Raw genomic sequence first — 17,157 nt, 5'->3', positions numbered from 1 at the left:
TCCTACCCCCACACACTCCAACACACATACAACATATATCCTGTGTGTCTAGACTGTGATCTACTCCGTCCTCTTCATTTGGGGTATGTTGGGCCTCAGGCACTTCACAACATGATTATTTTATCCATAACAGTCAGTAGGGAATAAGACATAAAATGACATAGTTTTGCTGTGGCCAAATTCAAGGTTTTAAAAAGGAAAAACTTCATTGTCCCTTGCATTATACATGTAAAATACACAAATGTACATATAGATACCTAAATTCTATATCTAAGGAGGAAAACTAAAATGCCCAATGGTAACACAGCATTAAATGAATTAATAGCCAAGGGTTTTATTTATGTCTCAGAATAAAGGAAATCCACAAGCCGATTCACTGCGCCACAGTGATGACTCAGCAGGTAGGCAGGAAGAGGAAGGAGTGAGCCAAAAAGGGGTGGGAGAGGTGAGGCAGGCTCTGTGTTTGATGACAACAGCCCCGCTTTTTAAATGTTTCTGAAAGAGGAGAGGGAAAAGTCAAAATTAAAAATAACTTTGTTGTCCCGCAAAGCCTCTCCTTCTTCCACACCCGCCCTAGGATATTAGGAAAGTGCACGCTGGAGGAGTCCCACTGAAAATGCAGGCTCTTCCACTGCTGTGGGCAGTTTAGGTCCAGTGGTTAACTTCCCAGATTTGGAATCCCCACTACCAAGTTCCATTTCTAAAGGCCATCAGAATTTAATAATAAAATACTGGATATAACACTTCTGCTATTCCTCAGTTCCTCAGCAATAAAATCAAGACATTTAATTTTGCAGATCTGACCCCTAAACAACGCTCATAAAAATACTTGCTATGCTCCCAAATGACAGCAAAAGATATCTAGGCCAGCTTCCAACATTCATCTCAGCTGCTTTGTATCAGGGACACACATAGAATTCCCTCCCTGAGTTCATGTCATTTCTCTTGGCTCAGGCACCTCACTAGAAACAAATCACAAAACACTATATATTTATTGACAGCCTGATGGCTCATAGCTTGCACCAAGCTAGTTTGTTTAGAAGAACAAACTAAATAGGGTCCCTGACTTCATGATGTGTACAGCACAGAACGCCTGTTCAGACCTTCGCTGTTGTCAAGGGTTTCATTCCCAAGCCAATGCATTCCATGGGGATCTCCCTCCTTCGTTCCTCAGATAATCAACTCTCTGCATCCTCAGCACTTTACATATTCTAAGTTCTTGAATTAAGCCACCTAAAGGCTCCAGCTCCTTCAAAGCAAAACACTCATAAAGGGATCCTGAAGCCTGAAAAATTTTTGGTTCTCCTCCTCTTATTGTCAGGATTTTAACCTTAGTTATATCTTAGAGTGTCCATCAAGGGCTTTGAGGATTGGGGTGGAAGTGGTCTGTGTATCTAGCCCATGCTGAATTTTTGTGCAAATTTGTGTGTGTATGCTAATATTCTGTATTAGTCCATTCTTGCACTGCTATAAAGAAATATCTGAGACTGTGTCACTTAAAAAGAAAAGAGGTTTAGTTGACTCAAGGTGCCACAGGCTGTACAGGTAAAGTGGCTTGGGAGGCCTCAGGAAACTTTCAAGCATGGCCAAGGGAAAGGGAAGTGAGCACGTCTTACACAGCTGGAGCAGAAGGAAGAGAGAGGAGAGGTGCTACACACCTTTAAACAAACAGATCTTGTGAGAAATCACTATCTCAAGAACAAGGGGAAATCCAGGTCCATGATCCAGTCAGCTCCCAGGTCCCACCATGCCCCACCTCTGATGTTGAGGACTGCAATGTGACATGAGACTTGGGTGGAGACACAAATCCAAACCATATCAGTGCTGCTTTCTGAAAAAGCATGCAAAGCTTTCATTGGATTCTCGAAGGAATGCTGGAACCAAGATCTTCTGCTCTACTAAGGGTTAAGCAATTCTATCACTCTCTCCATCATTTCAGTGAGACTGGACGTCCTTTGACTTCAGCTGTACTTTCCAACAACAAAGGATGTGATTTCCAGCAGTATGTTCTTATTTTTCAGTGTCATTTAAAAATGTAAAGTTCAATGGAAGTTACAATAGAAATTTTTGCCTATCTTAATAGGTAAATTGCCCAAGGGCTTAGACCAGCTTCATATCATTTTACACTACAGGGTGGGGAAACTTGGGCATCTCCCAAGAATGACTGGTAATTAAGTCTCGCAAGTTGCAGTGAGAATTGTAGCCCTTAGTGCCAAACACTGAAGCTGAAAATTATTGAAATATGTATTTAATAGAACTGCCTTGTCACTCTTTTTTTTTTTTTTTTTTTTGAGACAGAGTCGTGCTTTGTTGCCCAGGCTGGAGTGCAGTGGCAAAATCTCCTCTCACTGCAACCTCTGCCTCCCAGGTTCAAGCAATTAGCCTCAGTCTTCTGAGTAGCTGGGATTACAGTCACACGCCACCATGCCCGGCTAATTTTTGGATTTTTAGTAGAGACAGGGTCTCACCATGTTGGTCAGGCTGATCTTGAACGCCTGACCTCAAGTGATCCGCCTGCCTTGGCCTCCCAATTGCTTTACTTTTTTGTTATTCAGTGTCAACATTACTTAAAATCACAAGAAAGAGACTCAAATTTCTGGAAAGAGATGTACCCACCTTCCCCCAGAGAATAAAATTCTCAATCTTACAGTTAAACATTCCTAAACATCTTTTATACTCTAGCTGGCTTTTGACATAATAGAAACAGCTGCAGCAGCAATACACATTTCTAGTGGGAAGCCTTCAATAAATATTTAAAACAATGAATAAATATTTTCTCCTCAGATTATCATAGTTATAGTTATAAAAACCTAGGAAGAGAAGGAAGAAAAAAGCTCACTTCATTTTATGTCTGCCTTTTGGGCATTTTCTATGCTGTATGTAATCATAGTGCCCAAGCAGAAGGAATACATTTGGGAAGTTAAATAAGCTCTTTATAATCCAAACCCAGGCAGGAAAAAGGATGCCTGTAGCTTTAAACAGAGAAAGGAAATGATTCCAAAATCAAACTGCTGAAGAAAAAACACTGCCAAAACAGTGCATAAGAAGTTTACAGTCCTTAAATAAGAAGTATGGTATAAATTTTAAAATTAGATGTAATAAACATTTTCATGTTAATTCTATGACCCCTTTCAATGTCAACACATGGCATTGCTGCTGTTCTCACTGGATGGATGGAATGAAATGGAAAAATAATACACCCAAGATAGACAGGGCACTAATAACAGAAGGCAAAATACAGCCAAGGGATAAATACACATTTGCTTCACAGAGATGCTGGTGCAAATTCCCTTGGAAACATAAAATGCCATGGTAATACATGACTCTCAAGGTGAGCACTATTAGGAAAAGTCACTACAATGTTTCACTTGATCACCTTTAAAATGTTGGACTAAGAAAGAAGATAGCTCCTTGGATTTTGTACTGCAAAGTATTTCAAAGCATCAGGACAGCTAAAAAGCCAAGCAGGAAAATAGAGGTTTTCTTAAAATTAAGGCTATACTAACACAGCAGCATACCTCCAGATGACACCACTGCAAACTACACAGTATTAATAATTAGAAATGAGAATACTAACATTCGCCAATTTTTACACTTTATGGTTTCTGGATTTGTTTACACTTAAATCCCCATTTCCAATGTGATCACTATTTATTGTCTAGCTTTCAATTTTTCGTTTCCTAAATGAAGAACAATACAATTCAGGAACAAGACACCAAGTTGACACTGTGCTTCACCCATCACATAATGGTTTCCAAAAAAGATTTGCTAATTGATACAAATTCAGCGAAACAAAGACGTTTAAACAGACTAACTCACTGAATTTATTCACCAGTTCCATTAAAGGAAAGGGATGAATGTTTAAGCGAAAGCAAATCTCTTTCAGTTTCTCTTCCTTTTTCCAGACATTTATTTTTATGGCTGCATCAATTGTGCACATCAAGATTTATAAAGCATGATAAGCAGAGTGTCAATCATAAGCTAAAATAAAGCTGAAAACCGTTCACCATCTACTGCTTTCATTTGATAGAAGAGAAGCGGAGGTTTCAAGGTGGTATTTGAGAAGGGAAAGCAAGAGGCGAAGTTGAGAATTACAGAAACCAGGCAACCTCATATAATAAATTACCCGGGAGAACCAAGCATAACAGAAAGAACTGGAGGAAGATGACAGGGAAGAGAGATCACATAAAATACTAATGTGCCCCCAGGGTTATGGAACTAAATGGTGAACGGTATGTTTAGATAAGCCAGAGGGAGTTCATTGTAAATTTGGAGTTCACAATATAAGATGACAGAAATAGAGAGATAAGTGGCCGAGTATCTAAATTGATGACAAATGCATTCTCAGGCAATCCCACAGAGGTATGGAGAATACATTGATAGCCCGTGGCTACCTAGAGGCCCGAAAGACTTAATATGTTGCCCAGGGGGTACATCTGCTATGTACTTTAGTCACCTCTAGGACCAGAGCCGTCAACACCACCCCTGTCACCATCATTACTGAGCACTCTCTCTCCATGCCATAGCTGTTTCCAGGTATGTAATTACCTTCATCTCCCTCAATTTACTACCACTCAAGTCTTTGGGGAGCAATTGTTAAATCCTATCCCAAAATTGCTAAATGATCCCCCAGAAACTGAGAAAAGTTATTCCCGTTATGAGTCAAACAATGTGTCTCCTTTCTGCCCATAGAAATAGGCTCAGGAGAGACCTAATCAACATCTTGATAATCATCCACAGGTGTATTCATTCATTATTTCATTCACTGGACAAAGATTTATGGAGCACTAACTATGGGTTATGCTTTGGGACATTGAGGATGTAGAGTTAAAAAGCAAATCTCTGGTGGTGCACACCTACAGTCCCAGCTACTTGGGAGGCTGATGCAGAAGGACCACTTGAGCCCAGGAATTTGAGTCTAGCCAGGGCAACACGCTGAGACTCATCTCTTAAAAAAAGCCCTAAGTCTCTCCCCTCAAGGAGCTCAGAATCTAGATGGGAGATGGCTCTCCAACAATAGCAACACAGTATGTGAATCATTGCTAGGCAGAGAGACACCCAGACCTGTTGGAAGCACTGGGAACACTCTAAGGGGAATCAGAAAAGGCAGGCCAAGTGTAGCAGATGACTGAATGACTCCTAAAGGGTAGAAATTCACCCTGGCGATAAATAGATGAAAGATTTTCCAGAAAGACCACAAAATGTTAGTTCTAGTGAAAAAGTAAACTATCATTACCAAATATTATTTAAAGGTTATCATTCCATCATTTCTTCAAAGGTATTCACCTCATTCTTGTGGCTTGTGGTTTCATAGGTTTTCAAGTATCATTATGATCATTTATTGGAACCACACAGTGGGTACAGCCCTTTGCCTTACCCCACGTGTCTTTCGCCCCAGATGGCCGTCTCAATGTCCCTGGGCTCCATCGCTTCCTTCAGCCTCAGACCCTGCCCACATTATAAACAGTACGACTTTCCCGTTTCCCTGTCGGGCTCCAGTGCAATAGCTCTGATTACAAGTCCACTCTCTTCTATTTCTCATGGCTAAAAATAAAAGTAGAAGATGGCCTTACCTCTGGGCCCTTCCTAACTACCTAGGATGGATAACAGCAGGTCGAATTTGCCCGTTCTTATCCCCTTGAGTCAGCCACCCTGATCAAATTTGAAAGACTTTCCTGCTTCCTGCTTCCTCAATCTTTTATCCCACCCTGCACCTGACAGATGATAGTCAGGTGGGAGGGTCCAGATTCCTGTGAACCTGGCCCCTAAAGTTTATGGGGGAAGTTAAAGACTCTCAACAACTTTTTGTGGTCATGACTCCTAGGGAACATGAGTAATACCAGATCACTACAGGTGCAACACAAACATTAGACAAAATGTTCAATTGCCAGCAGGACAGCTGTAACTATCCCAGCCTCTCCTACTCAAAAAAACGTCTTTACAAAAACCAGTGACTTTTATATAGATAACTTATATAGAAAATCTAAACTCTGCCATAATTAATGTATAGTTAGTGTACTCAAACACACAGCATTTAAAGTATGTAATAATATTAAGCATGATTAGAGCCATCTAACCAGTGGTTATGCCACTCCAGTCTGCTGACACCAAAGCTGGTTGGGAAACCTCGTGCTAGGAGATAAAGTACTCATGTGTCAGCCTTGTTTGCTGCATTTTGGTGTGCCTCTAATCAAAATGCTTTACCTGCACGGTGTAGTGAGCAGCGAGGATCACACGCTTTACGTCTTGGTCATAGTGAGAGAGAAAGACAGAGTGAAGGATTGAGAGGGCACTTTTCAGAGCTAAAGCTGAAAACAGTTAACCACCTACTGCCTTCATTTGATAGAAGTGAGAGACAGGTGGTGAGAAATGAGGACGAAAGGCCTTGTAACTATCCAGCATCTTAATCCTCAAAACCAATCACGGAACCAGGTGCTGTTACTATCCCATTTTACAGACTTGTGGGAGGTTAGACATTTGCCTGAGAGCACGGAGATTGTCATGGGACAGTCTTGAACCTTTCTGGCTCCAAATACCGTTCCTGTGAAAGTCCGCCTCCTGGAGAACAGGTAGGCTGAGGAAGTCTCCCACTAGGCTTCAGGCTACTGTGCTATTTTCTTCCTAAATGCCTCCATACCCCTGGCAGGAACCCGAAGAGCGGAAGTTATCTCATCTCCTTTTATTCATTAACTTTCTAACTGCTCTCATAACTCCACCCAAATCAATAGGCTTACCTCCTCCTGCTGCAACTTTCTACCACCTGGCAAACCCCAGATAGGCTGAGGCTCCTTTTATTGACATTACAAAGGAAGTAGTTAGAAACTCAGACAAGGTTTGTTTGTATCAGCCTACTAGATTAATTTATTTTATACAAAGAATAAGCATACATTAGTATTTTAAGTTGAAAACTTTGTTTTTTATTCCAATTATTATATACTATGACTACTACAGTAAGGAAGGTATAGATAGCCTCAAAATACTCACTTTTACCTGTAAATTAGAGCTTGTTCAACTTCTAAAGCGTTCACGAATTTCTGTTTCAAATACTTTTGGTAAAAAAAAATAACCAACAAAAGCTTTAATGTTCTCATAACGCTAAAATAAAATTTTTAGTAAATTAATCTTCTATAAGTATATGGTATGATTTAAAAATAAAATGTTCATCTTTTTCTGAGTTGTACTAAATATATATTTTAAGAATGGCTGTGGGCAGTAGAGTAAGACACATGGACTCTGGAGCCAGAATGTAAGCATTTGAAATCTGATTCTGCCCTTTTTTTTTTAGCTCTATTATCTTAGGAAAGTTACTTGACTTCTCTGAACATCAGTAAGTAAGCTAATATTTAGAACAGTGTCTGGTATGCACCCAATAAGTCTTAGCTGTTAAGAACCTGGACGGAGTAATTATGACAAGCAATTCCTCTAATATCATTGGGAATCCTTGCAAAGTGAGAATACCTACTAGACAAATTGACTCCAAATGTAATGAAATTTTCATAATACTAAATCTAACAATTAATGAATATGACATAGTACATTTCAGAGACGTGTCATTAAATATTTACTATTTCAATCTTGCAGCTTTCTTTCAGTATTCTGAGCCATTGTTTTTTTTTCTTCGTCTTAAGTATTTTCATTGGCCCTTAAAAACTTTATAGGCCCTAAGCACTGTGTCTGCAGAACTCAATGGATAAAATGGCCTTAGCCAAAGTAAATGGGACGGCTGTGAACTCTAACTTTGCCAAGCCCCAAATGCCATTCCTGTGATAGTCTGCCTCTTGGAGAACATTTTCCCCAGCAAGTATTAGGAAAGGTTTCTAAATATATTGGAAAGGCTACTAAACAGCATTTGAAACTCAGGAGAGTAAAGCAAAATCCCAAATATTATTGATGAGCCAAAATTTTAAAATTACTGATGGCTAAGCTCAGCATTTGTACCAAATCCTGGGCCAACACTCACCCTCCAATTCAGCACAAATAGAAGAAACAGTGATTTGGTAGAAGGTTGGAACTGGCATGAATCCAAGAGGGAATATCCTTTTGATTAGAATGGGATTGCTCTTTGAGAGATATGTGTGGGTATCATGTCATTTTGATTCCAAAATGTTCAGTCTAATGTGTCTAGAGAATAAATTTCGGTTTTTACCTCAATATGTAAAATGGACAAAATATTACTTAATATTTCAAAGGGTTTGAATTTCAAGTATTGCTATGTAGGAAAACCTATAAGAAGAAACGTGAGAAATGGCTGATGTTATTTTTAAATTCTAAGGCAGTAGCGCTCAAAGTATGGCATGCTTTGTGCCATGAGGTCACTCTGAATGTGTGACTGTGAGGGCAAAAATATTTCAAAATAATCCTAGGACACTGTTTATCTTTTCTGCTTTATTTACATTTGCCTGTTGAAAATTACATTGCAAAAGCAATAGTGGGTAAAGCTGCTGATACCTTAGCATGAACCACAGCAGAGGTACCACACTGACTAACAGTGAATCAATCCGGAAAGGAAAAAAATACAAGAAAAACCAGTTTCACTCAAGAATGTGCACGATGGAGCAGTAAGAATTTTTAATCTTATTAGATCTCAACCCTTGAGTACATCTTTTTTATATTATGTATGATATAACGGGAAGTTAGCGTAAGTGCTTCTGCAGCCTACCAAAGTATACTGGTTGTCATGAGAAAAAGTACATACTTACTTGAGTTCCAAATGCATGCTTTTTTCACGGAACACTAGTTTTCCTTGAAAAAAACGACTGACAACAAACTATAGTGTTCATAGTTGGGCATTTGGCAAGCATTTTTGCAAAAAATGGATGGATGGAATATGTCATTTCAAAGAAAACAGTAAGCCATCTTGATAAAGTTCAAGATTTTCAAGCTAAAATTAGAATTTTGAAAAATGTGCATTTTGCCACCATGAGCTTGGCCTCTTCTCAATATTCAAAATACTTTTCTTGTGAGATTGGTGGAGATATTAACGAATATGATATTTTGATATACAACACAATGAGTCAACATGGAAGATCTACATAATTCAGTGAACCATTGTTTTCCAAATGACCAATACATTATATTATGCATCTATTCAAAATAAAAAATAGACTAGTGACTAATATAACAGAGTATGAAAGTTGATTGATTTGGCCTAAAATGATACATAGCAGCTAGCTTCTTAAAAAAATCATTTGTCAAATGTTCATAAAGTATAAAGTAGCAAAGAATGATATCCTCAATTATCTGAAAAGATTATTAAAATACTCTTTATTTTCCATTTACGTTTCTCCATAAGGCTATGTTTTCTTCATATACTTCAATCGAAACAATATATCACAACAGATGTAATGCAGAGGCAATGATAATCTAGTTATCTTCTATTAATTCAGGTATTTAAAACATTTGCAGATATGTAAAACAATGCCACTCTTCTCACTTTTTTTCCTTTCAGGAAATCAAATTATTTTTTATAAAAATAAATCATTTATGTTAACCTGTAATGGGTTTTTTAATTTAAATAACTTAATTAGTAAATAAGATTTTCTTAGTTTTAATTTCTACTATAAAATATAGGTAGATATAACCTGAAAAAACAAAATCTGTGTGGTCCTCAATAATTTTTCATTCTTGTTTTCTTAGAGATAGAGTATCGCTCTGTCACGCAGGCCGAACTGCAGTAGTGTCATCGTGGCACACGACAGCCTCCACCCCCTGTGCTCAAGTGATCCTCCCACCACAGCCTCCCAAGTAGCTGAGACTACAGGTGTGCACCACCATGGCTGGCTAATTTTTTTTATTTTTGTAGCAATGAGTGTTCATAGCAATGCCCAACTATGAACACTATAGTTTGTTGTCAGTCGTTTTTTCTATGTTGCCCAGACTGCTCAATAATTTTTATGATTGAAAACAAGCCCTATGACCAAAACTTTTGAGAACTTCTGTAGTTAAATGTATTTGTTCTAAGACAGCAGTCATTGTGACATCAGCAACAGGTCACTGATTACCATATGAAGAATTCCATGCAGTTGACCATTATTTCACAGAGCTCTTCAGTTGGAGCTCTATAAGAAGTGTCTAATGCTGCTGCTGATGTTTTCCACAGAGTGTTGTATGATGTTACCAGGAAAGGCATCCAACAAACAGTAAGAGAAAGACCATTTCATTCGTACATTATTTCTTCCTGTGATTCTGTGTTTCACCATGAAAGATGCACAAACTTCATACCAAAAGGGTAAAGGCTGCTGCTAGCCAGATGTGGACTTCAAATCTCTTGAAGGTCAGACAATCTCTTAAAAATGTTTACCACAAATGTAAGATTCGTCACCAAGATTCAGCTAGATATCCAACTGCGACATCTGATGATTGTAATCAAGATGATGTTAGTTATGATGAAGAAATGAATCTTACAGCAGTGCTCCAAGACGTTAAAACTGCTCAAGTTGAACTTTTCAGCCAAATGACTGACATTGTCCATGCGATACCAAAATTCCAGGAAAAGACTGACTTGTGTCAAAAGCGGACAGAGGTCCTGGAAACCAGAATGAATGTTAATGAAGACAAACAATTCACAACAACTAAAGATATCCTCTCTATGAAAAAAGACATCGAGGCATTAAAAAAGAAAATGACAGAACTGGAAAATCAGAATTCTTGCTCCAGGATCCATTGTCTAGAGGTTCTAGAGGGAGAAAGGGGTAAAGAAACCATAGAACTGCTTTACAAACTCATACAACAAGCAACTCTGAAGAACACATTGGCCTCTGAAGACAGAGAAATCTCTTCAGCAGAACCAGAGAAAGTGCTGATTTATCCAAAGTCCACTGATCATCTTGAGAAAAAAACAATTTCTCCCCAAATTAAAACTCTAAAGAAAAGTAACCATCAAAATGCATCAAGGAGCTCTAAAAAAGCAGACCCAAATATTTACATTTACCCAGACTTCAGTACATGGATCAAGCTAACTTTTGTTCATGGAGGAAAATGGACATTTTTCCTCAGTGCTCCCAAGTTAGAAGAATTCATCCAGTGGCTTCTTTCTAGGCCAACTGCTCTTCCTGAGGAACCACAGGTCATAAGCCAGAGATACTGTCCATTCATTGGCCCTATTGTGAGCTTAACCACGATCTGTCTCTCCATGTTCAACAATATTTACTGCTTTTTTCGTTCCTTCAAAGAAGAAGTAACTCGACTATAGAGTTATTTTCTGCTTTGCTTGGTACAAAATAAATGTAACCTGGTTGCACCAAGCATTCACACATCCGTGTGGTGGCTGTGAATTCTTCAGTAGTTTGCTCACTCTGGGCTCACTATTTGCAGAATTTCTCAATGTCTACAGTAAGTTAAGGCACATGGTCAAATTGAACTGTTGTAATTCATTTTCTGTCGATGTTCTTGTTTTCTCAAAGGCAATGCATGAGGATTCATCCTGGGTCCATTTTCATAGATAATTGGAAACAAAGAATGAAGGAGGCAAGGGAAATGTGAAACATGTTTGGTACCCTCCAAGTCAGCTTTCTATATACTTTGTCCTAGTGGCCTTTGTAAATAAGATTTGTGATACCAGAAACATACTCTACTGACAAGACTTCATTTTATTTATTATTTATTTTTGAAATGAAGTCTCACTCTGTCACCAGGCTGGAGTGCAGTGGTGCGATCTCGGCTCACTGCAACCTCCGCCTCCCAGGTTCAAACCATTCTCCTGCCTCAGCTTCCCAAGTAGCTGGGATTACCAGCACGCGCCACCGCTCCCAGCTAATTTTTGTATTTTTAGTCGAGGCAAGCTGGCCAGGCTGGTCACAAACCCCTGACCTCAAGTAATCCATCCGCCCCAACCTCTCAAAGAGTTGGGATTACAAGTATGAGCCACTGCACCCAGTCAGACTTTAAGTGGCATAGAGTATAAAGGATACCCATTGTCAAAGCTACTAAAGTTAGCAGTATAAAAATAAAGGGAATTGAAAGTCCAAGTTATTGCAAAGAAAATATTGAAAAAATTGGCTTTTTCTTTCAACTTTAGCCTCTTCTCCATCAAACAATTAGATAAGAGGAGAAAGACAATAAGATGCTGGGTAATTTTTACATCTTCATGAAAGGAGACAAATACCATATCCTGTAGGTTTGAAACAGAGGAAATGAGAAAATCTAAGAAGGGATTTGGGGACTAAGTTAAATCTCACCACTATAATAACATAAACTCTTATATGACAAGATTTTTGTCTTTTTATTTAAAGCATACAGCCAGGATGAGCTTCATTTTTAGATATAACAGGTGCTGTCATTGTAATTTCTGAATATCATGCAGAATAACTGCAAAACAATGTCTCATTTACCACTTAACTCTGAATGAAATCCACCAATAGTCCTTCCTTTGGGGTCATATGTTAAACTACAAATATCCTTGGCAAATATACTACTTTTAATTATTTGCAGTTGACATTTCAAAAGGGGGGCTTTGGTAGCTAGCTGACAACAAATGAAAGAGGACAAAGGACCTAAGGTGGGTATAGCAAAAATTAAGACAATTTTGTCTGATGCCAATCTGGGAGTAATTATATACCACAATTTTTTTTCATTGACAAATACATTCTATTTGATCCTTCTTTACAAATTTATAGGTATGTACATAGTAACTTTTAAAATATGTCAATATGTAGGGAATCAACCTCAATGCCTATCAATTACAGATTAGATAAATAAACTATGTTACAGATACACCATGGAATACTATAGGCAGCCATAAAAATAGCATGAGATCATGTCTGTTTCAGGAACATGGATGGAGCTGAAGGCCATTATCCTTAGCAAACGAATGCAGGAAAGGAAAACCAACAACCACATGTTCTCACAAGTGGGGGCTGAATGATGAGAGCTCATGGACACAAAGAAGGGAACAACAGACACTGGGGCCTGCTTGAGAGTGGAGGGCAGGAGGAGGGAGAGAAGCAGAAAAAGTAACTACTGGCGGCCGGGTGCGGTGGCTCATGCCTGTAATCCCAGCACTTTGGGAGGCCGAGGCGGGTGGATCATGAGGTCAAGAGATCGAGACCATCCTAGTCAACATGGTGAAACCCTGTCTCTACTAAAATACAAAAAAAATTAGCTGGGCATGGTGGTGCACACCTGTAGTCCCAGCTACTCAGGAGGCTGAGGCAGGAGAATTGCTTGAACCTGGGAGCCGGAGGTTGCGGTGAGCTGAGATCACGCCATTGCACTCCAGCCTGGGTAATAAGAGCGAAACTCCAACTCAAAAAAAAAAAAAAAATGTAACTATTGGGTACTGGACTTAGTACCTGGTACTAATGACTTGAGTTTACCTATAAAACAAACCTGTCTATGTATCCCTAACACTAAAATAAAAGTTAAAAAATAAAATAAAATATGTCAACATGCAGCATACCTAATAAAAGCAAGGGGATTTATTAAATGAGTTTGCTTAAAAATGACATAATGGTACTTACAGCGTATTGTTCTGTGAAAGGCACTAGCAATCTCTATGTATTTATTTACCATCAGAGATGTTCGTAAGGAATAGCCAGCACTCTACTTCAGTACATTAGGTGTGGTCCTCACATGAGGACAATAACTAGGGAGGGCAGGCCATGACACAGGCAAATGACATCACAAATAGCTTTTGGAAGAGAAAAAAGTGACTCAGCTGATATAAGCCTAGGTCATCTAAGCCTCTGTATATTAGCACCGACTTTCACTTTTCCCCCTCCCATGTCCCTTACACAGCCCTTAATGTTCTCAGCCTAAGTCCTAAATTTACTCTTAACAAACTGTTATTTAATTTCAATCAGATTTGTTCTGTCAGCCGTAAAAATGTAATCATTATACAAACTTAGTAAATATTTTCTAAGTGTTCACTAATAGTAAGGGATTGTGGAGGATACAAGAAAAGGTAGACATTCCCTGTCCTGTAAATATAGAGAATTAAATGGCATAAATAAAAAATGTACACAAAGAACTGTAAGGCATGAAAGACGGGGATGGGCAGCAAAGAGCAATACGGAAAGTACTGCTGGTATCAGAGAAGGAACAAGCTCGATGAGCCTTGTGATAAGGAAATAAGGTGAGGAGGGGGTGGAGAGGGCAATGCCACCTGCAGAGGGAAAACAGGAGCAGAGGGCGGGGGGCAGGGGCGGAAGGGAACGTGGGATGCGAAAGCCACCGGGCATTAGATAATGTAAAGTACTGACAGGCTATTATTTCAGCCCTGTTATGGATCTAATTTTTCTCTTCAGAGATTCCCACCACGTTCATTTCAACCCGTTTTCTTTACATACAGAAGAATGTTAGAGGGAGAGAAAGTAATTCTACATGATTTTCTCAGTGTCTCACGATTTCCTTAGAGAGGATTCGTTTGTCCTGTTAATGAATTGAGTTCCCTGTGAGCGAAGGGAGGATTTTGCTTCTGAGTCAATTATTTATTGTCACCTAGACACGATCTCACATGACTTGTTAAAATTATAAATAGTCTTATAACTCAACATGTGAGCAAATAACTTTTCTCGAGTCCTGGCTCTCAAGTTAACCTGCTTCTCACCAGCCCACCTCCATCCCTCCTGGCTTGGAGAACTGGCGTGTCGCTAACCCATCCCTCCACCAGTGGCTTACAGGGTCTTCATCGATTATTCTCCCTTTCTCTCCATCTATCAGTTCCTTGTACTCAGCTTACAAAAATACTCACCTGGTTCCCTTGTCCTTGTGTTCCCCTTGACGCCTGCCAATTTCCCGTCATCTTTTTGAATGAGAGGCCAACCCTCCCTGTCCCCACCTTCTCTCTCCCCTGCTCTCCATTGCTCATAGGAGCATGTCTTCCAGAACAGTCCTTTCTTATCTAGTAGTTCTCTTTCCATCACTCTGGCGGATTTTTCTCGGGTTTCTTAGATGATTCTGCTGCCATTAATCATTAAAATATGGATGCTTCACATTCATGACTCCCAAATCAAAGAATTCCTAATCTAGCCTCTCTGGGACATCCTGAGTTTTGGTTTCAGATTACTATTTAACTTCTCCACTTGTGTGTCTACAACAAAAAGTATATAAATAAAATTAAATGAATGTCTATAATGTATATCAAACATGAAAGTCATTGTGCATTCACCGAAACATCTCAAATCATTGTTTTTGCTATTAAACACGTCTATTGGGGAGGAAACCCTTGGTAGTGAAAAGAGCAAAGACATTCAAAGAAGAACAGATTTTAGAACGACTATTTAGCAAACATTTATTATGTATCAAGCACTATGCTAGTTGGTTGTACAATGATGACCCTCATAACTATGCGATTTTGGCAAATTCCTTAAACCTTGTATTCAGTTTTCTCAACTCCGAATTGAGAACAATTTATGTGATGAGACTCTTGTGTTAATTAAATGAAATCATGTGTATAATCTACCAGGGATAATGCCTGATTTCACAGGTGGTGATTTAACATATGGTGGTGATTTCCTTTCCTCCATAGGCTAAATGTTAATGGAGGGCATGAAGATGAACAAGACGTGGGCCCTACCTCAAGCAGCTCATGTTCAGGACTCTACCTCCTTTCATAAAGGACTTCAGGCAAATAGTGAACAAAGTGACAGGTTAAATACAAACGCTGCAAACCAATTCTTGACTCCCGCATCCAAAGACAGTGTGATAAGAACAAGACAGGGTGTGAAGCTCTCCTCCTGATCTGGGCACTCAACCAATATTCCATCATCTACAACAGTGGTTTGCCAACCTTTAATTGCACACTGTATAAATAAGCGACAAAGAAAAGGATCTGTAGGGGAAGGAGGCTGAGTTAGGAGAAATAATTTAGTTCAGTGTGTAACACTGGCTTGCATAGACACAGACGCTAACAGCACTCTGTTCATTCACAAACAATATTCACCAACATTTACTGAAATTTGACTCTATACCAGGAAATAGCTGAGTTAGGTGTGAACAAATAGAGATGAAAAGACACCAGACCTATCCTGAAAAACAGCCTTTCAAACGGTGTTATTTCCAGGTGCCAATTATTGTGGTGTGTTGCTTAGATCTGGATTGGAAAATCACACACTTCATTTAAAACTTAATTTAGCTTTTTTGTGGGACACAACTGAAGTCCCATTTAGAAAAAGACATCGTTTTCCTAAAAGTAACGTTTTAGGGTTAATTCATCAAGACAGAAAAATATTTTTTTTCTAAATTCTTCTACACACCTTCAAAATGTAGACTGTCACCAGCATATGGATTACTCTCTGAAACGTCATTTGTAAATCCTTTAAAACTCAGAATGCACACTGCAAAGAAATAGTATTAGAGTTGGATTTTTTGACCAATCTGTGAAAGCTGCTTGAACTGCAATGTAGCTGATATAATGGCATTCATAAAACTATAAAGCCAATTTTTTGTATATTCCCATGCCAAAGTGTATTCAGGAAAATAACTGCAATCGTGGTAGTCCTGAGAGCTGGACCAGTGTCCCCACGCTCCTTATTCTCTCTTCTATCTGATAGTGGCGTGAAAATGTCATAGACTTACGGTCCTAGTGGAGGATAGCATGGAGAACAGGGAACAAAGAACAGCAACTAAATGGGGTCCAGGACAGTACTCCAGGGATGGGAAGCCAAGGTGGAAATTCTTGGGTGAAGAAAGAGATAAAGTTTCCACGTGGCTGCTGAGAATCTCGTCCAGGGAATAAGGACTGAATGGGGCCAATGTCATCTTTTAAAGTGATCAGGGACTGAAGACTGTGTACAAGGGAGATAACTGATGCGTGTAAAGCATAATTTTTGGCACATAGGCTCAATAAATGATGATGATGATACTGGAGATGATAGAGAAGAGGCAAACACTGTAGGGTTTGCTTCTTTATTTGTTTTATGGAATACAACCTATTTGGAGGCTAATTTTATTTGTCAGGAACACGGAACTCCAATGTCAGTGGCAGATGGAGTTACTGGAGCAGGGTGATGGTTGGGCAGATGGGACATGCAGGTAAAGGGATGTTGCACTGGTGGGGCTCTTGGGGCAAAGATAGGATATGTGTGCTCATCCTCTCATCCTTCCCCTTTTCCATGCCATTCTTTTCACCTAAAGCTTGAGGTGCAAGGATGTGGGATCTAGGGAGACACATCCCAGACAGAGACAGAAGTGGGTGGGGGAAGAAGAAGAAGGAAAAAA

General features: G+C 39.2%; 1 protein-coding gene across 1 annotated transcript; it reads left to right on the top strand.

Moving 5' to 3' along the window:
* Positions 1–10,000: 10,000 nt before the first annotated feature.
* On the top strand, positions 10,001–11,252 carry CCDC54 (coiled-coil domain containing 54). Its single transcript, XM_032299205.1, has one exon. The coding sequence runs from the start codon at positions 10,205–10,207 to the stop codon at positions 11,189–11,191; it is 987 nt and encodes a 328-aa protein (XP_032155096.1). The 5' UTR covers positions 10,001–10,204; the 3' UTR covers positions 11,192–11,252.
* Positions 11,253–17,157: the final 5,905 nt, after the last annotated feature.

Source organism: Sapajus apella, unplaced genomic scaffold, assembly GCF_009761245.1.
Source record: "Sapajus apella isolate SASKATOON/1434 unplaced genomic scaffold, GSC_monkey_1.0 scaffold40, whole genome shotgun sequence".
Taxonomy (NCBI): domain Eukaryota; kingdom Metazoa; phylum Chordata; class Mammalia; order Primates; family Cebidae; genus Sapajus; species Sapajus apella.
This window is presented reverse-complemented; position numbering and strand designations above follow the sequence as displayed.